Source organism: Nicotiana tabacum, chromosome 3 (genome assembly GCF_000715075.1).
Source record: "Nicotiana tabacum cultivar K326 chromosome 3, ASM71507v2, whole genome shotgun sequence".
In the NCBI taxonomy this organism is placed as follows: domain Eukaryota; kingdom Viridiplantae; phylum Streptophyta; class Magnoliopsida; order Solanales; family Solanaceae; genus Nicotiana; species Nicotiana tabacum.
Genome location: NC_134082.1, coordinates 160,029,884 through 160,055,078, shown reverse-complemented (window position 1 = coordinate 160,055,078; position 25,195 = coordinate 160,029,884). Strand labels below are relative to the sequence as shown.

At 41.5% G+C, this 25,195-nt stretch overlaps 1 protein-coding gene across 2 annotated transcripts; it reads left to right on the top strand.

The window, feature by feature from the left end:
- Positions 1–6,423: 6,423 nt before the first annotated feature.
- On the top strand, positions 6,424–23,486 carry LOC107829951 (vacuolar protein sorting-associated protein 2 homolog 2-like). Of its 2 annotated transcripts, none has more exons than XR_012707999.1 (5): positions 6,424–6,676; positions 6,837–6,881; positions 8,338–8,372; positions 8,558–8,608; positions 10,157–10,296. XR_012707999.1 is itself a non-coding variant. In XM_075250119.1 (5 exons), the coding sequence occupies exons 1-5, from the start codon at positions 6,631–6,633 to the stop codon at positions 21,394–21,396; spliced, it is 333 nt and encodes a 110-aa protein (XP_075106220.1). In that variant the 5' UTR covers positions 6,424–6,630; the 3' UTR covers positions 21,397–23,486. The 2 variants fall into 2 exon arrangements, 1 of the variants encoding a protein (XP_075106220.1); XM_075250119.1 differs by lacking the exon at positions 10,157–10,296 and adding an exon at positions 21,241–23,486.
- The last annotated feature ends 1,709 nt before the right edge of the window (positions 23,487–25,195 follow it).

Below are 25,195 nucleotides of genomic sequence, written 5' to 3'. Positions count from 1 at the left end.
GTAATATCCATAGACGAAACTCATGTCTATGGAAAGTACGATATCAAGCTATTGATAGCCGTGGTTGTGGATGCTAATGGACAGATATTTCCTCTAGCCTTTGCTATTTGTGCAAATGAAAGCACAGAGACGTGGACAATGTTTTTGAACCACTTGAAAGAGCACGTTGTCAAACATCGTTCAGGTATTTGTCTAATATCTGATCGGCACGGGGGTATATTAAGTTCTGTGGAGAACCTTCCTGCCTGGCAAGAACCTTATGCATACCACCGTTACTGTGTGAGGCACTTTAAGGCCAATTTCAAGAAGGCACATCCCAAAAAAGATCTACATGATTTGATGTGGATGGCAGCAACAGACCACCAACAACATAAATTCCGGAGGCATATGGATTCTATCAGGCAAGAAGACGATGCAGCATATCGTTGGTTAATGCGACATGATCCTGAAAAGTAGATGTTGCATGCAGATGGTGGCAGACGCTGGGGAATTCTTACTACAAACGTGTCAGAATCCTTCAACGGGTTATTAAAGTCGGCAAGAGGATTGCCCGTCACAGCCATGGTGCGTATATCGTTCAAGCAGATGGCGGAGAGGTTTGTACAACGGTCTGCAGCTGCAACGGAATTGATGGAAATGGGTGTTGAATTTATGCCAGTGCCTATGAAGAGATTAGAGAAATACAGACGGCGAGCACATTGGCATTCCTTTTTGCAATATGATAACGAACGAGGTATTTTTGAAGTTCGCACCGCTATCCATAATAATCGGGGTAATAATGTACATACTGTAAATGAATCCACAAGGTTATGCTCATGTGGGAAATGGTCAATCTACCACATGCCTTGTTCACATGCCATCAAGTGTTTTCAACGTGTTGGTTATGCGGAGACCAACTATATTGATCAACAATATAGTGTTTCCAAATACCTAAACACATATAGTGGTCAGTTGCAACAAGTGGGTTCTGAGCATTACTAGCCCCCAGAACCATTTAAAATGGTGTGTAACAAGTCCTATTTGCGTAAAAGACAGGTGCAGAAGAGAACGCGTATACGGAACCAAATGGATGTTAGTGATATCGTATATGCACGCAAATGTGGTATATGCTCGCAAACAGGCCACGACCGTAGAAAATGTCCTTTGGGTGGCAACAATAATCAAGCTCAGGGCGGGTGTTCTTCTATTGTACCTAACTACCCATGAGTTCATGTTGTAATAATTAGTTGTTATATATACGATTTAAGTATTTATGAAATAATATTTTCTTGTTTGTTAATTATGATTTGTACTTTCCCTTTTTACCTATTTAAATAATAATTTAATATAATTATCGGTATATTTATTATGTGTGTTGTCATATCGCTATGACGATATTTAATACACAAAATATACATATGGCGCTATGTGTGTCTTGTCTTGTCGAACTGAAAAAGCTGAAAACATCATGATATGGCGCCATTAGATATGTGTGACCGGCTGACATAAAGTCGTCTCGTCAACATCATGATATGGCGCCATTAGATATGGCGCTATCTAATATAGCGCCATTAGATATGGCGCTATATATGTCTTGTATAGCCTATAAATAATGGGGTCATTGTAGTTATTTTGTGTGCTAAAAATTTCCCCCAAGAAATATTTCATTAAAAGTAAGTAAGGTTTTTATTATAAGCAAATAGTTCACAAATGGCTCAACCTGGTCGTCCACCAATTTGCTTATGTGGAAAACCATGCATGATGGATTGTGGGTGGGAAGGTGCTAACGTTGGACGCCGCTATTGGTGTTGTATGAACAAGTTGTACAAGCAACCCGACGAACCTACTATTGAATTTGATGAATGGGCTGAGGAACCATGTTATCAGGAAAGCTACAGGGATAGATTACAGGAATTTCATAATATGTTGTTATACTAGCATAGAATACAAAAGGAGGGAGATAGAATTATTACAGAAATGAGGGAGAAACTGAAGGAGGTGGAAGATAAAAAATGGAGAGCAGAATGGAATTGTGAAGCACACAAGGAACACAATGAAAAATATAAACGGGAACTTGCGGAGGTGAAGGCGAGAGTGAAAGAGTTAGAAGAAGAAAAAGAACAAATGGAAGAACGATTTAAGTGGTTGGAGCGAAGAATAAATGACAACTGAGGATGGAGCATTGACGTGTATGTGTTTAGTGTCATTTTCATTTGTTATGTATTTTTATTATGTTGGCCTGTTATGTTTGTGTTTGTGTTGTAGTAATGTTTTCCTTGTTTGTTGTACTAAATTTTATTTTAATTTAAGTGGAAGTTAAGTTTAAGTTGTTGTGTTACTATACCAAAAACTATAAAACGAAATGAGAACTAAAAAAAAGTAACTGTCATATTCGACTAAATATTGTTATTAATGTACACAAAAATATTATTTACACCAAAAAAACAAAAATATGGAAGACCGAATCAATGTGTCCCGCATCCGATGTGTCTCAAAGTAGCCGTTGGCTGAGGCGCATCCCCTGCCGCCCGGGTACGCTATCAGGATCATCATCATCAAGTCGTCTCCTTATGGCTGGATGCGGCACAGGATGACATGTATCGGTGGTGCTATCAGGTCCAGTAGAAGTCTACATAATAATATCAAACTTAGTATAGAAAACTACATAACAATTCCCAAAAATTTATATTGTCTTACCATAATCGTGTCTGGATCCTGAATGTAGTCATCTGTCGCAGCATCACATGAAGCCTAAAAAAGTAAATTAATAAAGTTAAAACAAAATAAATAAGTTATAGTAAAAACAGTAATAAAATTAATACTAATAAACTCATACCTGCGCATGTGATGAGCTGCCATAACTCAGTCGATGCCCACTATCAAAATCTCGGATCGGTCGAGACTCATTAGTGGTAGACGGGCCAGGGAAATATCTACCCAACTCCACTCCTTGAAAATCCGAGCCCATGATCAAGAATTGACCCGATGGGGTCACCTGCGACGTCCCTGGAGTGTCATAAATGCTAAGGCTGTAAGACGGCATGTCGGTCTCATGCATGCCACCTCCTATATCAGCAGCAACATCATCAGTAGGAGCCTCAAAGCCCCCTTACTGGGGACCTCCTCTCCACCCACGACCACGTCGTCCAACACCAGCAGGTCATCGTAGAGCAGCAGCAGCTCGTCGGCCACAACCCCGTGGCATACCACGACCTCGATGGTATGTGGCTGGGTCAACATAATCTGGCTGGTGTGCCAAACGCTGATCCGATCGGCCTCGCTGCAGTGTCTGGGCAGCCACATCCATTAAGCGACGACTATAGTCCTGCATGATCACAGGGTCGTGGACATAACTCTGCACCTGCTGCCCCATACGATATACGGTATGCAATCCAATCGCCTGCACAAAAGTTTTTAACAGAAAACATACCAGAGCCTCATGTCTCCCGGCGTATGAGACGTATCGACTATCTACCTGATGAACTGGGTTCCCGATAAAAAGTCAGGAAACAGTGCGGTACCATGCCATATAAACTTCGATAGGAAAGTGTTGCGGAGCTGGGGTCAAGTCCCCTCGGCTGTCCCAAATACCCAACTGCGCTGTCAGCCACTCAATAAATGTGTCGTCCACTCTCATTTTATCATCCCTCTCATAATGTAAAGGATCCCATGCAGGCTGAGTCGGTATAGACTGCGAAAATCCAAACTGACGAAATACTCGCTCTGAGGCATGATGCTCAACAATATCGAGGCACGTGAGAGGGATGGAAGCCCTCCAAATATGGCGACCGTGCATGCAATACGCTGGCAGGGTACCTATCAGCTCTTCGCTGTACGACGTCCAGATGAACTATTAAATAATAACACAAACCGTTAGTATGTGCAACACCTAGTTAAAAAATAATTGGTAAGTTTAGTTAGATGTTCACCTGTGCATCCTCCAGAAAATCCAACACATCCCTACAGAAGGGGAGATTATGATGGCCATGATACTCTCGTGCAAGTCTACGACGCAATACCCACATACAAGCTAGAGGGAGATCAGGAATATGTACATTAGCCGGTAGCTGTGGTAGAGGTGGCCGAAGTTGCAGAAATCGCTCCCACACCCAAACTTAAAACAGAAAGTTGACGTAAAGATTAACTATAACTAGGTAGAATTGGTTTCTAAACGACAAATTATTTGAATAAGTTGTCACCTGTAGAAGTGGCAGAAAGCCAGAAACGTCTTTCTGTGTGCCCATGGATGCCCGGCACATCTGCCTGTACAAAAAAAGATAGGACAGCACCACCCCAGCTGTAGCTGACTGTATCATCAAAGTCCGCAATATGATGCAGAAAACGAAGGCTCACTAGGTTCCCCGAAGTGTTCGGGAACAAGAACCCCCAAATAGAAGGAGCAACAACAGCCTCGTATATTGCTCCACATCCACCTCCGCTGAATCGTCGGTGATAGTATCGTGGATCTGCACCAAGTGGTCTCTAATGGGGACCAACTGCATACGACTGCTCCCAATTGCTACATTTGGGTCCTCGGACCTGAAGCCCGTGAGCCTGTGCAGCATATCCATATATGAAGACCGGTTAAAATATCTCATGTTCCCAGGCAGTAAAACTGGCAAGCCATCGGTGGACAGGCCATATAAAATCTCGACGTCCTGGAGTGTGATGGTGGCTTCGCCGATGGGAAGATGGAAAGTGTGCGTCTCCGGTCGCCACCGCTCAATCAACGTCGTGATCAAAGCATAGTCGAACTGTATCCGGCCAATGCTAATGATCCTATATAATCCCATCTCCTCCAGGTGATGGACCACACGGGGATGTAGAACGCGGGGAGGAGTCAAAAACTCCCACAATAAATCCACTCTCCTGCCTCGAAAAGTCTGCGTAAGCAACTCACCCCCCCATATATGCTCGGATCTATGCTGGGGCTGTAGGGGTAGTAGCTCCGACGTCCGAGGGCCGGGATGTATAGGTGCATCCATGTCGTCAACTGCAAATTCATAATTTTTAATAACTATCATTAAAATTTATGTGTGTTTTTTATAATTTAAATTCATATTTTTTAACAACTTAATTGTAAAAATTATATATATATTTATGGGTTTTGTGCTAGATTTTCTGAGGCCCAGTGGTACCAAACTATCATTAATAATTTTATGTTTTTTTAATAATTTTTATTCATATTTTTTAATAACTTAATTGTAAAAATTATATATATATAATTTTTATAATTATGGGTTTCGTGCTAGATTTTCTGAAGCCCAGTGGTACCAAACTATCATTAATAATTTTATGTTTTTTTAATAATTTTTATTCATATTTATTTAATAACTAAATTGTAAAAATAATATATATATATATATATATATATATATATATATATATATATATATATTATAATTATGGGTTTCGTGCTAGATTTTCTGAGGCCCAGTAGTACCAAACTATCATTAATAATTTTATGTTTTTTTATAATTTTTATTCATATTTTTTAATAAATTAATTGTAAGAATTATATATATATAATTATATATATATATATATAATTATGGGTTTCGTGCTAGAATATAAGATAATTAAACAATTACTACACAATACTACGCTACAAGGCTCTACATTTTACTACGCTAAAGGGGTCTACGTTTTACTACGCTAAAAAGGTCTACGTTTTACTACGCTAAAAAAATATACATTTTACTACGCTAAAAAATAATCTAAACTAAACGGCATAAAAACACATAAATATACATGAGGATATTAACAAACACATTTTTTAGACTAATTTACATATTTTTAAACAACACTAAAATTAAATCCGGATAAAATTTAACATGCTAGTTTCGGAAAAAATAAACACAAACCGAAATAGAACACATACAAATCAAGTAATATGCATTGATATAAAAGTTTCAACTTAAAATAAATCGAAATATCTCGATTGAGATTTCGAAATGTAGATAGATCGAAATTTTGACTCCGGAAGAGTGAATCCACAATAACACGAAGCTCTACTCGACAGTGGGACCACAAATATTAAACTTTTATGTGACGGGGGGCCCAAAAAAAAATTTAAAAAAAATGGGGGCAGAATCAGTGGTGGGGCACCAGAAATGAAAATGAGGGAGATGGAACGAAGAAGAAGAAGATGGAGGATTTGTATTAAGGGGTATAGCGCCACTATTAATGGCGCTATGTCTTCAGGTAATATACATATAGCGCCACTATTAATGGCGCTATGTAAGTTTGTCAGTATAACGCCACTAATAGTGGCGCTATACAGTAACGGTACAGTTAACGTTACTGTATAGCGCCACTATTAGTGGCGTTATATATACTTTGGTAACTTTTTTTTTTATTACACTTATTTAAGTATTTTGAATAAAAATAAACCATATTTTGGTTCCGCACTCCTTTAAGTTCTGTAGGCGGCCGCTACCATTTGCCACTCTCTGCTCTTCTTCACTCTTTTCCTCTTTTACAGAAAAAATCCAAAAAGGAAAAAGAAGAAAGAACCCATTTTGATCGGCCATTTTCATGATTCAGGTCTTTTTCAACAAAAATTAGGGTTCTTTTCCCATTTCAAGAAAATTTTAGGGCTTCTTCCACCCTTTTTTTTTTCATCAGAATCATTAATTTTTGTCAAAGAAAATGGAGAAGTTGAACAACATTTTCAAGAAGAAGACTTCACCCAAAGGTAAGATCTTTCCCCCCTTTTTCTCTAATCCCACTTTCTCTATTAATCTTCCTTCAGCTTAGTATAGGGACTTTAGCTTGTTTCTTATCACATTTTTTTATGGTTTTATTCTTTGTTTTGAGTGATGATCTATGGTGAAAGTTTTGTAATTGATTAACAGAAGCACTAAGGACCAGTAAAAGGGAAATGGCTGTTGCTACCAGAGGTACCATTACTGTCTTGGGCTTCTATTTTCATTGAGTTTTGTTTTGATTAAAGACAACTTTTGACTTAATGAAATTTTGAAGGCATTTTTTTCAAATTTAGAAATAATGGATGTTGATTCCTGATTCCCGATCCCAATTGCACTGGCTGACTTTGATAGGGATGCCATTTGGTTAAATTCCTCTTGTTTTGATTTTAGATGTACTTCAAACACTATGCTCTTTACATTAGAACAGTCTAATTCTCCAATATGTTGAGCAAGAGATGCTTACTAGGAATAAATGTTCCAGCAAAAAGGAACAAAAGGATCACGCTTGCAGAAATTCTTATGTATTTTATATTGGGAAAGAGAAGTACTTAAGCATATTGAGGGTTGAGGGTAAACTCAAGCAATTTGATTGTAATGATGTAAGGTATTCAACAAAAGCAAAATCAAATAAGAATTGTTGTGCCTTTGCAATAAGAATAAAAAGGATGAGTGATCCTTCAGAATACGATAGTAAAAGAGGTGAGGGAGATATAATACTGGTTGAGAAGGTTCGTTAGTAAGTGGATAACCAAAATCATGTAATATCTGGTATTATAATTCTGTACGGCAATGGTGCTTCATAATATGATAGTATGATATATTAGGAAAATTGTCAAATTAGTTTTGGGGACTAAACCGTAGTTCAGGTGCATTGCAAATGATAGGCAAGCTCAATATAATTTACTCTAACAATCTAATCTGCTTTGCTTGGACAATCATTGGCAGAGTTGGAAGAATTGCTATATTGGCTAAAAGCTAGATGTACTTATTTCCTTTGCAAGTGACTAAGCGTCTCAACTCAACTACCTATAAGTTTTATTGATCTCTTTTCATTATTACAGTTGAAAACCATCAGTAGTTGGTTTTCAACAGAAATAAGCAAGGCGGTGGACAAGCCAAAAGCATTAATACTGTTGAAAATAAACTGTGTCGAAGATGTCTGTCTCATGTTTGGGTGTCGTTCTTATTTTTGACTAAAACCATCAGGGTCAGCTATTTTGCTAAATGAGTAAACAAATTGCATATTTGAGGTTTTATATTTTGGACTGTTGATAAAGATTTGGGATATGATCATTGTTATGCTATTCTAGTAAATTGCGTGTCATTGTCATTTGCATAAGCAAGGAGTTGGATAACACCAAAAGCTTTAAACAGTGTTTGGAAAAAATTATCCTTGTTGAGGATGTGTCATAGTTGGATGTCATTCATACTTTTTACTTAGCCGTTATCAGCTTATTTTGGTAAACAAGAAGATAACTTTGTATTCCATGCTATCTTTTGTGTTGTTATAGAGCGCTGGAATATGATAATTGGTGTGCAAGTTTAGTATATTTCACTTCATTTTTCACTTTGTATTGTCTTTCTCATTCTTTATTTGGTTCTTTTGTACTTTCATCAGTTCATTTCTTTGTTCATGTTTAACTTTTAGGCATTGAGCGGGAGATTTCATCTTTACAAATGGAGGTAAGTTACTAGAAAAATGTTCATAGACATGATGCAAGTGTTGTTTGTTCAGTTAGTTCAGAGTATTCTTGCCAATTTATGGTCAATTATGTTCTGAGTATTCTTACAGTACCCAATCTTTTTCTTCTGTGTTAGTTATATTCTTATTTATTAACTTATGTAATTCTTATTTTACCATCTTGTAGGAGAAAAAGTTAGTTGCAGAGATCAAGAAAACAGCCAAAACAGGAAACGAGGCAAGTGTTTGTTCATTAAACTTATTTTTTGTTACTAACACCACACTTGGAATCGCGATCATATTGATATTGGTCTCCCTGGGTGCTTATTTGCACTAGAAACTGCATGCTTTTTGCAGCCTCTTATTTCTTTTGGTATGTAAGAAAGAGGCCGAACAAGTTACAAAGCCGGACGATCTCGCGTGTCCCCGGTACGTAGCCTCCTCCTCGACTCGAGCTGTCCGCTCGGGTACACAGTCTAGAACATATACCCAGGATGAACCTAGTATAACAAAACCTCATGTCGGATCCTAGTAGGAACGCTTATTTGCATCACGTTGCATCTGACATAGGGGACTCAACACAGGGGTTGGGTCCGTCTAGGACAAGCAACCCGAAATGAAAAGACCATCCTGTTGCATCCCGTTTGTTTTGCGCATTTATTTGCTTCAGATCTGCATGCTGACCGGTTTCTGCATAGAAAAAAAAATCTCTTTTTAGAAGAAAAGAACAGCGTAGGGAGATAACTACTTATTTTTAGACAAATAAAACCAATGTCCAAGTAGTGTCAAAACCTCGCAGAAATTTTCTTAAAAAAAATGAAAACAAAATTTGTCTTTTAGTTTGATTTATTAAAAAAAATATATAACACACAAAAAAAAAATTCCTTTTAATCACTTTCAAAATCCAAAAAAATGTATTGTTTAAAATTAAAAAAAAAAAAGAGAAAATTCAAAATTCAAAAATATTTTTTTTTCCTTTTGTAGAATCTCTTTCATAAATTCAAACTAATAGTCCAAATATTTCCTTAAGAGATTTTTTGAAATTTCAAAAAAAAAAAAGTGAAAAGAAGTAAAATTCAAAATGTTTCTTTAGTTGTCGTTTCTTTTCAAAAAATATATAAAAAAAATACACCAAAAAAAAATACAAAAATATTTTCTCCTTTTCTTTAAAAGGTTTTATTAAAAAAAAGGGTTTAGTTTATTTCCCCTATTCCTGATCGGCCCGAACTACGCCGGTTTGATTCTCGCAGGGTGTGAGATACGTAGGCAGCCTTCATCAGGTCCAACCTCCCTTTTTTTAGAAATAGCCAAAATGTCAGAATTTTAATTTATGAGTCAGGTGATGCCGTTTGTCAAGATTAGCCGAATGTTCCCGAAAAGGGACGCCGGAAGGCTGACTTTGCATAAATAGCCATTTTGGTCATTTTTTTTTGTGACCAAATTGCCCAATGGCCTTAGGATCCTCGTCCCCGAGGCTCTGCGAGGTCATGTTCCCAATGTCGGGTCACCATTCTAAAAAAAACAGAGTCATAAATAAATCAAGTGATTGTTTTGTCAAAAAAAAGCCAAATGTTCCCGAAAGGGACGGTGGAAGGCTTACTTTGCATAAACGGCCACTTTCGATCATCTTTTAGAGTTTTGATCGGTTGACCCTCACAGCCTTAAAATCTTCATCCCCAAAGTGCTGAAAGGTCGTGTTCGAAAATCGGATCTTTCTTTCTGAAATATAGTCAAATCATTTTTGAGTCAAATCATTTTTGCTTAAGTCACTTTAATAAATGTGCAGGATGAGCACAATGCAAAATGAACGCTTTACGATAATGACTAAAATCCCTGTCAAGTTACGGCTATGGTGGAATGATCTAGGTGTTGAAGGGCAAGATGATGTCAAGAAATATCTGAAAGGTCTCACGGGTTTATTGAAAATCCAGCCTCGGGGAGATATCATAAGAGCTTTGGTCACCTACTGGGACCCAGCGCACAATGTCTTCCACTTCTCCAATTTTGAACTCACCCCGACTCTGGAGGAAATAGTCGGGTACATCGGAAATGCTGAACTTCCATTAAGGCAGAAATACCTGGTTGCCCCAAGAGCTGTCACGGTACATCGATTTCTAGATTCATTAAAGATACCCAGGATGGTCCATAACCCGGATTTGGCCGCAGATTTTTGTAATCCGTGCTTCATATACGACAGATATGGTCATGTAGGAGGATTCAATAATCCGGTTAACAAGCTATGCAGCAAAGGTAACCGTCAGAAGTGGGATGAGCACAGACGAGTGGCTTTCGTGATAACATTTTTGGGCCTTTTGGTATTTCCGAGGAAAGACGGAAACATTGATCTGAAAATATCCGGGGTCGTCAGTACTTTGCTCACTCAGAATGAAAGTACTCTCGCGCATATGGTAGTATCTGATATCTTTCGAGCTCTCACAGCCTGCAAAGCCAGGGGAATTTCTTCGAAGGGTGTAACTTACTGCTACAAATATGGATGACTGAACATCTCTGCCATCGTTCTGAGCTTTTGAGTCATGGTTCCTCGAAGAAAACTTGCATAGAAGAGTTTTACACGAGAACCAAGGAGGTCAGTCTGCCCGAAGGAGTTACGGCATGGACGTCGTTCTTTCAAACTCTCACGGCCAGCCAAATACAGTGGACATTGGGATGGTTGCCTGTTGATGAGGTTATGTATATGCCGGCGGCTAGAACCCACTTCCTATTGATGAGACTTAAGAGCATTCAGCCTTACGCGCCCTATCGAGTTTTGAGACAACTCGGGAGATGCCAGATAGTGCCACACGAGGAAGATCTTAGTGCTCAAGCAATTGAGATTAGCCCTGACGGACAATTTCCTGAAACAAATGTCCGACAGATCTGGAATGAATGTCAATATTTGAAAGCAGATACTTGTGTGCAGGATCGGGCCAAAAGTGAAATGGCGCCAGGTTACCTTGCGTGGTACAGAAGAGAACTTGAACACGAAAGGCCGGCTAAAAGACCCCACATCCTGAATTTTGCCGAGTCATCACAAAAGCAATGGGATTGGTTAGCAAAAGAAAGAGGCTATCGTGTCAAAATCAGCAAATTAAAGCGACAAGTCGAAGGTCTAAAATATGAGCACAACGTGCAGTTTGCTACTGATCTGGGAGAAAAGAACAGGTTGACCCAGGAAAACGAGATGCTCAGGGCCCAGATCCAGCAGATAAGGATAGCCGCTAATAACCAACAAAGGAGCCGGTCGGATGAACGATTGATAAAAGGTTTAAAAATGGAAATTGGTGAGTGCCGGAGTGAGTCGGAAAATCTTGAGAGTACCATAGCAGGACTCAAAGCACACTGGGCAAAAAGAACAGAAAAGTGTAACCGGTACCTGCAACAGTTGAAAAGGGATCACGAGCAAACCATTGCCAATTTGAAGAAAAAGGTGGTCACTCTTGAGGACAGAGCAGCTGAGCAAGCCCGAACCTTTGAAGCTGAAAATAGACGTTGCCACAAGCTACTGGCCCAAATGGAAGTAGAAATTCAGCAGTGGCAAAATCAATATCTCCAGGATTCTCGGGTTTTGACAGCTCGTAATGATCAAATAGAGCGCATACTCATAGAAAAAAGGCGAACCAGGGATAAGATTAAGACCATTGCCCATGCCATCATCAGGAGATGTCTGCGATGCGAAGATATGACCAGTATTACCTTTTTCTCGGCAGTGATGATTTATGTCAAGCAGACCATGTATGAGCTGGAACAACTTGAAAGGGACCTCACACCTGAGACCGCGGCAAGGCCGAACGATGCCCCGCGAGCGCCAATTCTTGAAACCTTAATGTATTTATAGGTCGAGTCTGTATTTTTGGTCATAGCATCTTCTGTCTGTCTTTTCGCATCAGGGTGTATCAGTAGTGGTTTGAGTTTGTCTGTTATTTTCACTTTTTCAAAAATGTTAGTTTGTAATAGATTGTTTCAGTAATAAAAAAATGCTTCTTTTTACACGCGTTTGTCTTTGAACTACGTAATGATCTGATTCACGCGGCATCGTGATAAGTAGGCAATCCTTATCAGATCCGGTCACATTTTAACTGCAAATGATGAAAATAATAATAAAAATAATAAATAAAGGGGAGCATAAAGAGAAGCCGGAATGACGTATGTCATCGATGCAAACATGTAGAAATTCACTTAACTGTATAGGTGCATCACACCCCAAAGTGAGATTACCTGTCTGTTATTTGTTTCAAACTAACCATTTGCTTGCTGCTAAGTCCAGGTTTTTAGAAAAGGTGGTTTGGTTTGGTGAAGGTCTGGCCTCGCATTCATACTTTACGAGGTCGAAAGGAAGTGTTCAGTTACCCGTCATTAAGTCGAGAGGAAATATTCACACTTACTTCACAAGATCAAAGGGAAGTGTAGAGATGTCTTCAGAAATTCCTTTGCCGGCAATTCCTGTCTCCGAGGAGAGTTCAATCTTGGCCATCCCAACTTCCGAGTCAGCAACTGCTGAAGAAAACAGAATCTTGCGACTTCGCATGTTGGAAATGTTGGATGACTGGAACAACAGAAAAGAGCCGCCGAGTGTAATCCCTGGATTCCCCGAGTTGTTCTCTAGGACAAATGGGACTTTCAACGTCCCCATAAGTTATCCAACTGCCCCATTCGGGTACCCGACCATTTTCAGCCCACTCTGCTGGATCACCCTCTGATTCTTATCCCCGGATGTCAACGACAGATGTAGCTACAAACACATTCACCGTACCGCCCTGTCCAATCATGGCACAACCCGCTACACACAGGCCTAATTTTGACTCTTCCTCATTCACATTTCAAGCACCATCCTTCTCACTGGAACCAACTCGGTTTACCACCAGCACTCACCCTCAACAGCCTCAATACGGGCTTACGCCTGGGAAAGACCAAAATCCCAAAGCTTTTGAATAAGATGAAATGGCAAAAAGAATGAGGAGCCTCGAGCAGAGTTTGAAAAATATGCAAGGTTTGAGCGAGCAAATGAGTGTTTCCTATACTGATCTGTGCATGTTCCCTCACGTGCACCTACCCGAGGGGTTCAAAACACCGAAGTTTGAGAAATATGATGGGCATGGCGATCCCATTGCTCACCTCAAAAAGTATTGAAACCAATTGTGTGGAGCTGGCGGCAAAGAAGAATTGTTGATGGCGTACTTCGGAGAAAGCTTGGTAGGAATAGCCTCAGAATAGTATATGGATCAAGACATATCTCGATGGCATATTTGGGATGATCTCGCCAGAGATTTTGTAAGACAGTTTCAGTATAATATCGACATCGCGCCGGACAGGAATTCGTTGTCAAACTTGAAGAAGAAACCCTCGGAAAGCTTCAGAGAATATGCTATTAAATGGAGCGAGCAAGCATCAAGGGTAAAACCTCCCATGGATGAAATAGAAATGGTCACTACTTTCCTCCAGGCTCAAGAATCAGATTACTTCCAAAACATGATGTCAGCCATGGGAAAGCCTTTCGCGGAAGCGATTAAGATCGGGGAGATGGTAGAGAATGGTTTGAAAACGGGTAGAATTTTGAGTCAGGCAGCCATAAGGGCAACCTCCCAAGCCGTCCAAAGCGGGTCCGGAGGAATGGCAAGAGTGAAGAAAAAGGAAGAGACATCCATGGCGGCATCAGAAGCAAGAGAATATCGTAATCCCAAGCCCCGTTTTCCAGAAAGAACCCCACAACATTACTACCCCCACCAAAATGCGACCTATGCTCTTCAACCCTACATGGACATGAATACTCAGCCTTATGTCCAGCCGCCGCAACAAGCCAATCGGGGCCAAGCTCCACCTCCCAGAAATCAGCCTCCTTACCGAAACCACTATAATCCACAGCTACCTCAAAATAACTTTCGTCCTCAAGAACCACCCAGAAGACGGACTTTCACACCCATTGGTGAACCATATTCTACCATATTCCCAAAGCTAGTCCAGATGGGTTTCCTGCAACCAGTCCCTCAGACAAGGCACAATCCAGCATCACCTGCTTACAAAGTCGGTGTCAGGTATGCTTATCATTCGGGAGCAGAAGGGCATGATACCAATGATTGTTGGACTTTAAGAAGGGTGGTAGAGAACTTAATAGAACAGGGAAAGATAGTGTTAAGGGATGAGGAGGTCCCAAATGTGACCAACAATCCGTTGCCCGCTCACAATAATGGCCCGTTAATTGGGATGATCTGTGAGGACAAGGAGTTTGATCCCGCCCTGAAAGCTATAATCGCCATTGTCGATGCAGGGAAAAAGCCTAAAGCAGCCCCGAAGCTAGAGAAAGGAGAAAAGAAGACTAGTATTGTCAAGGGTGAGCTCGAAGAGAAGGCCGAGACAAAGACAGTGACGATGGTGCCCGCGAAGAATGAAGTTCTTTATATTCCACGAGGTCGATCAGAGAAGCCGCAAAGATTCGAAGTCAAAAGGGCAATACCAATGTACGTATCGAAAGGGGCCTATGTGGTTCGGGGACGATTAAACCACCTCGGCTGAATGAGCCAGTGGTTATCGGACACGTACCACAGAAGCCAATGACAGACCCGTCCACAGTACCGTGGAACTATCAAAGAACATTGGTTACATACAAAGGCAAAGAAGTCATGGGGGAACTTCCAGAGAATACTTTTGTTGGAAAATATTCAGACACTCAAGAGTTAAACAACGCCACACGGAAGCGCTTCCCACCCAAGAAGCCTGTAAGCGTTGAAGAAGCGGAGGTTTTCTTTCAAAAGATGAAAATGCCTGACTACGAAGTGGTGGATCAGTTACTCAAGTACCCTGAGCGAGTGTCGATGCTATCTTTGCTAATGAGGTCGGTCGAACATCAGAAGATCTTGCTCAAAACCCTGAACGAAGCATATATACCGGCTGAGACTTCAGTTGAACAACTGGAGAGAATGACGGAAAGGTTCTTCGAAGTTAATCAGGTTTCTTTTAGTAAGAACGATTTACCTCCGGAGGGAGCGGCTCACAACAAGGCTTTACATCTGACAATTAAGTGTGAAGACTACTACGTCAAGCGGGTAATGTTGGATGGAGGTTCGGGTGTTGACATTTGTCCACTCTCTACGCTGCAAAGAATGGAAATTGGGACCGGAAGAATTCGCCCCAATAATGTCTGTGTAAGGGCTTTTGATGGCATCAAGAGGGACACCCTCGGGGAAATAGACTTGGTATTGACTATAGGACCGGTGGAGTTCGAAATAACTTTCCAGGTACTTGATATGGATACGTCTTACAATTTTCTCCTCGGAAGACCTTGGATTCATGCGGCAGGGGCTGTACCTTCCACTCTCCACCAAATGGTGAAGTTTGAATATGAATATCGGGAAATTGTGGTCCACGGAGAAGACGAACAATCTATTTATCGGGACTCATCGATCCCATATCTTGAAGCAGGGGAAGGGAGTGAGCACACAGTTTACCAGGCTTTCGAAGTTGTGCTGGCAGAGCAGTATGAAGAAGGAAAACCTTGCCCCCAACCTTTCTTGTCCAACGCCTCATTCATGGTTGCTAAAGAAATGATCCGATGGGGATTCAGACCAGGGAAAGGGCTTGGGCGAACGCTGCAAGGAATAACGGAACCCATCACCTTACCTTCCACTAAGAAACTCTTTGGGATAGGTTTCCAACCCACTCCAAAAGATGAGGATTGGGCGAAGAAGAGGAAAAATGAGGGTTGGAAGTTGCCTCGACCATTGCCACATTTATACGAGACTTTCGTCGGACCAAAATACATTGAAGAGGAAGACGACGAGGCTTTTACGGTCGAAGAGATCGAAGAAATATGTGGGGGCAATGAGAGGAATGCTTTATGAAACTCACATGGTTCAACCGGGAGAAGGCACAAGCACCGCTGAGATGCTATATGTGGGCCAAATGCTAAGCTTCAGAATTGGGAGGTCACGCCATTCCCAACTAGGCAGGAGTCCGGGTAGACCTGTCTTGCCACCTTTCCTGCATCACGAGTTATCCCAGGATGTAACTCGGATGTTTTTCTTTAGTTTCCTGTTTTGAATCCCTGAATTATAAACATTGTTATCTTCCCAATTCCAAAGAATAAAATCAGTATTTCCTCATTTTTTTCCTTTATTCTGATTTTTGCTATTTTTCCTTTATCTTTTCCTTTCAGTTATAATAATGCGGCTTTAAATAATATGACGTGTTTGCGGACTTCACGCCCAGAACCTAACGAGCTGTTTAATTGTGAAATAATGAACCAAGAACCGAAATATGACGAAGAAGAGGCTTTTAGGGAAATAAATCGAGAATTGGAACACTTTGAGAATAAACCTAAGCCGAATTTGAATGACACTGAACCGGTTAATTTGGGAACTCCTGAAGAAATCCGAGAGACCAAAATAAGCATTCACACGGACAAGAAAACGCGAGACGCAATAATTCAACTCCTTTTTGAATTTAAAGATATGTTTGCTTGGTCATACGATGACATGCCAGGATTAGGTGCTGATCTAGTTGGTGCATAAATTGTCAATTTACCCTGATTGTCCTCCCGTTCAACAGAAGCAGAGAAAGTTCAAGACTAATGTCAGTGATAAGATCAAAGAAGAAACACCAAGCAGTTGAAAACAGGAGTAATCCGGGTAGTCCAGTACACTACGTGGTTGGCGAATGTAGTTCCGGTACTGAAGAAAGATGGGAAGACTCGGGTATGTGTGGATTATCAAGATTTGAATAGGGCGAGTCCCAAAGACAATTTCCCATTGCCCAACATCCACATCCTTGTTGATAATTGTGCCAAACATGAGATACAGTCTTTCGTAGATTGTTACGCTGGATATCATCAGGTGTTGATGGATGAAGAAGATGCCAAGAAAATCGCCTTCACTACACCTTGGGGTACTTACTGTTATCGGGTTATGCCATTCGGTTTAAAGAATGCCGGGGCAACTTACATGAGAGCCATGACTGCCATTTTTCATGATATGATGCATCAAGAGATAGAGGTGTATGTGGACGACGTGATAGTCAAGTCCAAGACTCAGGACGATCATGTCCAAGACTTGAGGAAATTCTTCAAGAGGCTGAGAAAGTACGCCCTGAAGTTGAATCCGGCTAAATGCGCCTTCGGAGTCCCATCGGGCAAACTTTTGGGTTTCATAGTAAGCAGGAGAGGTATCGAGTTAGATCCAACAAAGATAAAATCTATCCGAGATCTACCTCCTCCAAGAACGAAGAAAGACGTGATGAGTCTGTTGGGCAGGTTAAATTATATCAGTCGATTCATTGCCCAGCTAACCAGCACATGTGAGCCCATATTCAAGTTATTGAGGAAGGATGCAGCAATCAAATGGATGGCTGAGTGTCAAGAGGCTTTTGACAAGATCAAAGAATATCTTTCAAACCCTCCAGTTTTGGTCCCGCCAGAGCCAGAGAGACCCTTATTCTTGTATCTGATGGTCTTGGAAAATTCTTTCAGTTGTGTCCTCGGGCAACATGACATAACCGGAAAGAAAGAGCAGATGATATATTACTTAAGCAAGAAATTCACCAGCTATGAGGCCAAGTACACTTTGTTGGAAAGAACGTGTTGTGCTTTGATGTGGGTCGCTCAAAATTGAGACATTATCTCCAAGCTCATACTACTTACCTCATAACCAGGTTGGATCTGTTGAAGTACATATTCCAGAAACCAATGCCTACTGGCAGACTAGCCAACTGGCAAATCTTGCTTACTGAATTCGACATAGTCTATGTCACTCGCACGACAATAAAAGCCCAGGCGTTAGCGGATCATTTGGCCGAGAACCCGGTTGATGAGGAATACCAACCATTGAGTACTTATTTTCCAGATGAAGAAATAAACACCATAGAAGTAGTCTCGGAAAACGCCCATGTTTGGAAGATATTCTTTGATGGGGCCGTAAATGCCAAAGGTGTAGGAATTGGGGCAATCTTGATCTCACCCACTGGTCAGCACTATCCGGCTACAGCTAGGCTTTGTTTCTTCTACACGAACAATACAACTGAATATGAAGCCTGCATCATGGGCATGAATATGGCGATCGATCAGGATGTTGAAGATTTGTTGATTATGGGGGATTCTGACCTGATTATCCGGCAAGCCCAAGGTGAATGGGAAACTCGAGATGTCAAGCTTATTCCTTACCGACAGCACGTGGAGGATCTCAGCAAGCGATTCAAATCAATAGAGTTTAGGTATATCCTGCGGTGTCACAATGAACTAGCTGATGCACTTGCCACCTTAGCTTCAATGTTGCCTTACCCAGGCAACGCCCACATCGATCCCTTGGAAATCCAAATCAGGGAAAGACACAGTTACTGTATTGTAATCGAGGCAGGATCAAGTACCCAGCCATGGTACCACGATATCAAGAGGTTCTTGAAGACACAAGAATACCCCGAACATGCTACTGGAGATCAAAAGAGAACTATTAGGCGGCATGCGGGTGGTTTCTTTTTGAGTGGCGAAGTATTGTATAAGAGAACCCCGGATCTCAACTTGTTAAGATGTGTTGACACCGAGGAGGCAGGAAGAATCATGCATGAGGTACACGCGGGAGTATGCGAGCCCCACATGAACGGGTATGTTTTAGCAAAGAAAATTCTTCGAGCGGGTTATTACTGGATGACCATAGAGAAGGACTGTTTTAGTTTCGTTCGGAAGTGTCATCAGTGTCAGGTGCACGGTGATTTGATTCATGCACCCCCCACAGAACTACATCTTATGTCGGCGCCGTGGCCTTTTGTCGCTTGGGGTATGGACGTCATTGGTCCGATTGAGCCAAAAGCCTCAAATGGGCACAGATTCATATTGGTCGCTATCGACTACTTCACAAAATGGGTCGAAGCTGTCACTCTCAAATCGGTCACTAAGAAGGCCGTGGTGGATTTTGTACATTCAAATCTTATCTGTCGTTTCGGTATTTCTGCAACTATCATCACAGATAACGCGGCAAACCTGAATAGTCATTTGATAGAGGATGTGTGCGAACAGTTCAAAATAACGCATAGGAACTCCACTCCTTATCGGCCCAAGGCCAATGGCGCTGTTGAAGCAGCAAACAAGAACACCAAGAAGATTTTGAGGAAGACGATCCAAAGTTCCAGACAATGGCATGAATAGTTACCTTTTGCCTTGCTAGGATATCGCACTACAGTGCGCACATCAGTAGGGGCAACCCCATACTTGTTGGTTTATGGGACCGAGGCTGTGATACCGGCAGAGGTAGAAATTCCTTCGCTCCGAACCATTGTTGAAGCAGAAATTGAAGATAGCGAGTGGGTTAAGACTCGATTGGAGCAGTTGACTTTGATTGATGAGAAACGAATGGCCGTGGTTTGTCACGGGCAGTTGTACCAACAAAGAATGGCCCGTGCTTACAACAAGAAAGTGCAACCCAGGAATTTTGAAGTAGGGCAATTGGTATTAAGGTGCATTCTGCCACATCACCAGGAAGCGAAAGGAAAATTTGCTCCTAATTGGAAAGGCCCGTACATCATCAGGAAGATACTGCCAAGAGGAGCGTTGTATCTGGGTGATATTGAAGGAAATGATCCTGAGACAGCGGTGAATGTGGATGCAGTCAAAAGGTACTATGTCTGAGTTTACTTCGGTGATGTCTTGGCACATTTGAGATGATGAAGGTTTTATTCCCACTACCCAAACACTATCAACTCTCTCTACAAGCCCTTTGAGCCGGTTACATTTCTTTGGCTACCTTCTTTCAAAAAAAAAACAATCGATTTGAGCCTGAAGTACGTTTGACTTGATTCCGAAAGGATACGTAGACAGCCTCTCTCTGGGGTTCAGTCACACCAAAAATAAAATCCAATTTACCCTGAAGTTGAAATTGGGGCCCACCAAATGGTTCCGAAGTTGTAACGTCATCCACAATTTTTTTTACCAAAACCCAAGTACAAGTCCTTCGGATCAATTGCCAAAGGCGGGGAAAACCAAGAAATATCATTATTGGAAGCTGATGCATTCTGAAATTGAGAGAAATAAAATGAGAGAGTCTTGTCGGTGAAAACCTTCGGGCACCATAAGGCGACGGGAGTAGAGAAATCGAAAATGAGAGAGCTTGTTTAGTAAAAACTCGCAAAGAGTGCTATCAGGCTACAGTGAGAAGAGAAATGAGAGAGGTCGACTAGCAAAAACCCGCAAAGGGCACTGTTGGCCGAAAAGATGATTCCACCTCAGAAAGTTCTGGCAAGGTTCCATGGTTTGGAAACATAGATCCGTTTTTGGTTCATGAGGAAATGCAAGTTCGTGAGGGTCGGGCATCCAGTCCAAAAGACATGTCATGTCAATTTAAAGCCAGCATGCACCTCAGATAAGTCCTTCTTTTCCCCCCGAAAGGGACGCTTCTCTTTTAAGTTCGTTCCTCCGCTTTTCGTTTACCTTTCCTTGAATCCCTTTCGTTTTAACTCTAAATTCCAAAATGTGTTAGAAAGAAAAGGTGGCAGGACCGGTTTACAGAACTCCGTCTATGCAAGAAGTGGAGAAAATACTCAGCCCCAGTGGTGCGTCAGTCCAATCCCGACTGATCATGATGTTGATTGCCCTCAAAGTAAAGACACACACACAAAAAAAAATCCCCAACGAGTCTGCCCCAGTAAAAATCCCCACTGAGTCTGCCTCAGTAAAAATTCCCAAGCAGAATGAGATGGAAGAACCAAAGCATTACACGGGCGAATCATCACAAAATCCGGAAATGCGAGTCTGATCAGTTCGAAAGGGGGTCGCCTGTTGAATCCAATCAATGGCGGAGTTTCTCAAACGGAAATGAGGCCGGGACCAAGCAATCAAAACCACCGAACCAACCACCATTTTCAAACTGACAATTGTTCTTTGTTTGGAAATTGAAACAGGTGCGATCCAAAGCAACCATGCAAGAAGCAAGTGCCGCCCAAAAGGAAAAGAAATGCACAAGTGCAAGAAACAACTTTGCAGCAAGGAATCGACCCAAGAGGGAAGTTTCCTCCAAATTCTTTCCTGCATTTTTACTAAACAAAAAAAATAATTAAAAAAATATATATAAAAAACGAAAAGAGAAATAAGAAGAAAATTCCAAAAAAGGGTTAGTTTAGAATCCCCAAAATCAATCCTTCACCTGTTGCCAACGTTAGGGCCCCAATCCCTGAGTTGAGAAATTTCTTTTAGCCGGCGTTAGGGCTCCAATCCCTTAGTTGAGTAATTTTCCTTTAGCCGACATTAGGGCTCTAATCCCTGAGTTGAGCAGTTTTTTTCTTTAGCCAACATTAGGGCTCCAATCCCTGAGTTGAGCGATTTTCTTTAGCCGACATTAGGGCTCCAATCCCTGAGTTGAGCGATTTTCTTTAGCTGACATTAGGGCTCCAATCCCTGAGTTAAACAATTTTTTCTTTAGCCAACATTAGGGCTTCAATCCCTGAGTTGAGCAATTTTTTCTTTAGCCAACATTAGGGCTCCAATCCCTGAGTTGAGCAATTTCCTGTTAGCCGACATTAGGGCTCCAATCCCTGAGTTGAGCGTTTTCCTTTAGCCGACATTAGGGCTCCAATCCCTAAGTTGAGCATTTTCTTTTAGCCGACATTACGGCTCCAATCCCTGAGTTGAGCAATTTCCTGTTAGCCGACATTAGGGCTCCAATCCCTGAGTTGAGCATTTTCTTTTAGCCGACATTAGGGCTCCAATCCCTGAGTTGAGCATTTTCTTTTAGCCGACATTAGGGCTCCAATCCCTGAGTTGAGCAATTTCCTGTTAGCCGACATTAGGGCTCCAATCCCTGAGTTGAGCGTTTTTCCTTTAGCCGACATTAGGGCTCCAATCCCTGAATTGAGCGATTTTTCTTTTAGCCGACATTAGGGCTCCAATCCCTGAGTTGAGCGATTTTCTGTTAGCCGACATTAGGGCTCCAATCCCTGAGTTGAGCGAGTTTTTTCTTTAGCCGACATTAGGGCTCCAATCCCTGAGTTGAGCGATTTTCTTTTAGCCGACATTAGGGCTCCAATCCATGAGTTGAGCGATTTTCTTTTAGCCGACATTAGGGCTCCAATCCCTGAGTTGAGCAAGTTTCCTGTTAGCCGACATTAGGGCTCCAATCCCTGAATGGAGCAGTTTTCTTTAGCCGACATTAGGGCTCCAATCCCTGAGTTGAGCGTTTTTCTTTTAGTTGACATTAGGGCTACAATCCCTGAGTTGAGCGATTTCCTTTAGCCGACATTAGGGATTCAATCCCTGAGTTGAGCAATTTTCCTTTAGCCGACATTAGGGCCCCAATCCCTGAGTTGCGCGTTTTTCTTTTAGCCGATATTAGGGCTCCAATCCCTGAGTTGAGCATTTTTCTTTTAGCCGGCATTAGGTCTCCAATCCCTGTGTTGAGCGATTCCCTTTCAGCCGACATTAGGGCTCAAATCTCTGAGTTGGGCAATTTCCTGTTAGCCGACATTAGGGCTTCAATCCCTAAGTCGAGCGGTTTTTCCCTTTTAGCCAATATTAGGGCTCCAATCCCTGAATTGAGCGTTTTTACCTTTTGCAAACATTAGGGCTCCAATCCCTGAGTTGCGCCTTCTAGACTTGAGATTTCCAATCCCCTCATCAATTCTGTAGATTTTTATGGCAATTAACTCACGAAATTTTCCTAGTGAAACTGGGGCAGAAAATTTCGTTCGTTTGTTTTGTTTTGTCTCAGCAGGTCTGACCTTGAGGCGCATGGATCGAGATGACCTACAGAGTGAGTCTCAATCCAGAATAAAGAAAAGAAGAAAAGAACAAAAAGAAGATTGTTCCCAAGGAACAAACAAAGTGCAGGTTGCTCAAAATTTGATTAAATTCCCGAGCTCCGCCAATCCCGTTTCACTCAAATGCTGCAGAAATGAACAAGCACCTACAACTTGCGAGCATCAAGATTCGGATCGGAGTCTACAAGCAGAATCAGCTAAGACCAAGATCAAGTTGCGAAAGAATTATAGATAGGAATCTTGTAACTAGCGGTTGACAGGCATAACTAGTTAGTTCAGTTTCAATTTTCTTTGGTTGTAATAAGGAGGTCGGTAAAGCAGTAGCGGCAACAGCAACAGCAGTAACAGCAAGCATTGCAATCCCATGGTAGTCCCAACTACCAAAATTTCCCGAACTACATTGACCTGATTCCTGTTTAGCCCAGGATATGTAGGAAATCTTTGAAGCAAAGATTCGGTCAAATCTTTCAAAATGTGCTTCACACGGAGTAGTCAAACAGACGAAAATCGCTCGTATCCGCTCACTTCATCTTTGCACGAAAACCCTTCGTGTTTTCGAACAAAGAGGGGCAGCTGTGAGCACGTGATTTTTGTTTACACGACAATTACTCCAAAAGAAATCGAAAAATAAAACAAATCGTCTTGTTGTACAATTTTAGAATTTGCATGGCATTTTTTGGTAGCTATTTGTAGTTTTTGTCTGTGATTTGTTTAGTTTTATCAATTAAAAATAAAAAAATATATGTCGCATGTAAGTTTAGGATCTCGTTCTACTATTAGGAATTAATTAAATCATATTTGGTTTTGAATGAATAAAAAATCACAAAAATATTACCTTTGGTAATTTTGTCATTTTTATCATTTAAAGGTTGATTATTACTAAAAATCAATTAATGTCTTTTTAATATAATTGTAATTTTGCAACTTATTTTAGGATTTTTGGTAGATTTAGTATTTAGATTAGAAATTTTAAAAAAAAAAGCAAAAAGAAAAGAGTACAAAATTGAGGAAAGGATTCGGACCTGGGCTCGTTTTAAACCCAAAAATCAGGCCCAAAACACACTGACCCAGTCCATCCCTCAGACACCATAAAGAACGACGTCGTTTTGGCACCCTCCATCTGAACCGTTGGTCAAACAGATCCAACGGTCCAGTTCAGGTCCCTCATTAATCCAAACGACGTCGTTTAGGCATGACCAATCGGAGCCGTTTATCCCATCCAATCCAACGGCTCCAGGCTTTCCCCAGATACCCGACCCACTGATACCCGGATTGACCCATTCCTAACATTAAACCAAACGACATCGTCCTTTAAGTTGAGAGATCAAGGCCGTTGATCATCAATGATCCAACGGCCAATATTCAACCCCTCGTCCCGTATATAAACTTTCCCCTCTCACCCCCGCGCCCTAAGCCAGACCCCCCTCCCTCATCTTTGTCTCTTTCAGAGACTGAACCCAAACACCCCCAAGAACCCTAGCGCCGCCCTTCCACCCCCTCACCGTAAACCCGATGGCAACGATGCCGGTGACCACCAGACTAACACCCCTAGTGCACCTCGACCCCCTGGACACGGATCTGCAAACCGTTGGTCTCGAATCTTTCCCCATCGTCTCGAATCTTCATTTGAAGTTTCGAGCCAAACCCCAACCTATGCCAAACCACCCCAAATCCATACCAGTTACTCCCCTGACCTCCCTCGTGACCAAACCAAGCTTGGTTTGGTTCGAATCTAACCAGAAAACACCAAGTCCCAAATCAGCCCCAAGAACCCTAGGAAATCCAGAACCTGAGGGTTTTGTCCAATTAAACGAAAGGGTTGGGGTCTAATAGACCTTAATCGAGGTGTTCTCAGTTGAGAACACTTCGATTAAAGTCTGTTCAACCCCAAAAGAAGTCTGAGTCAGAATCCAAGACGGGTTCGTCTGATCTTCAATTTCTTAAGGTATTTTTTTTCTTTTCCTTGTCAGTTCCATGTTGTTTTCTGATGATATTTGTTTATGTGTTTAAATGTCAGTTGAGTTGTTTTCATTTTGTGTCGACTATTCTGTCCACCTTGCCCGGACCTTTTATTTGGTCGAATTTTTTCCTCTATTCATTGATG

Coding starts and splice junctions, on each gene's coding strand:
- LOC107829951 (XM_075250119.1), top strand. CDS start 6,631: ATGGAGAAGTTGAACAACATTTTCAAGAAGAAGACTTCACCCAAAG. Junction 6,677..6,836: donor GAAGAAGACTTCACCCAAAG/GTAAGATCTTTC, acceptor ATTGATTAACAG/AAGCACTAAGGACCAGTAAA. Junction 8,373..8,557: donor TTTCATCTTTACAAATGGAG/GTAAGTTACTAG, acceptor ACCATCTTGTAG/GAGAAAAAGTTAGTTGCAGA.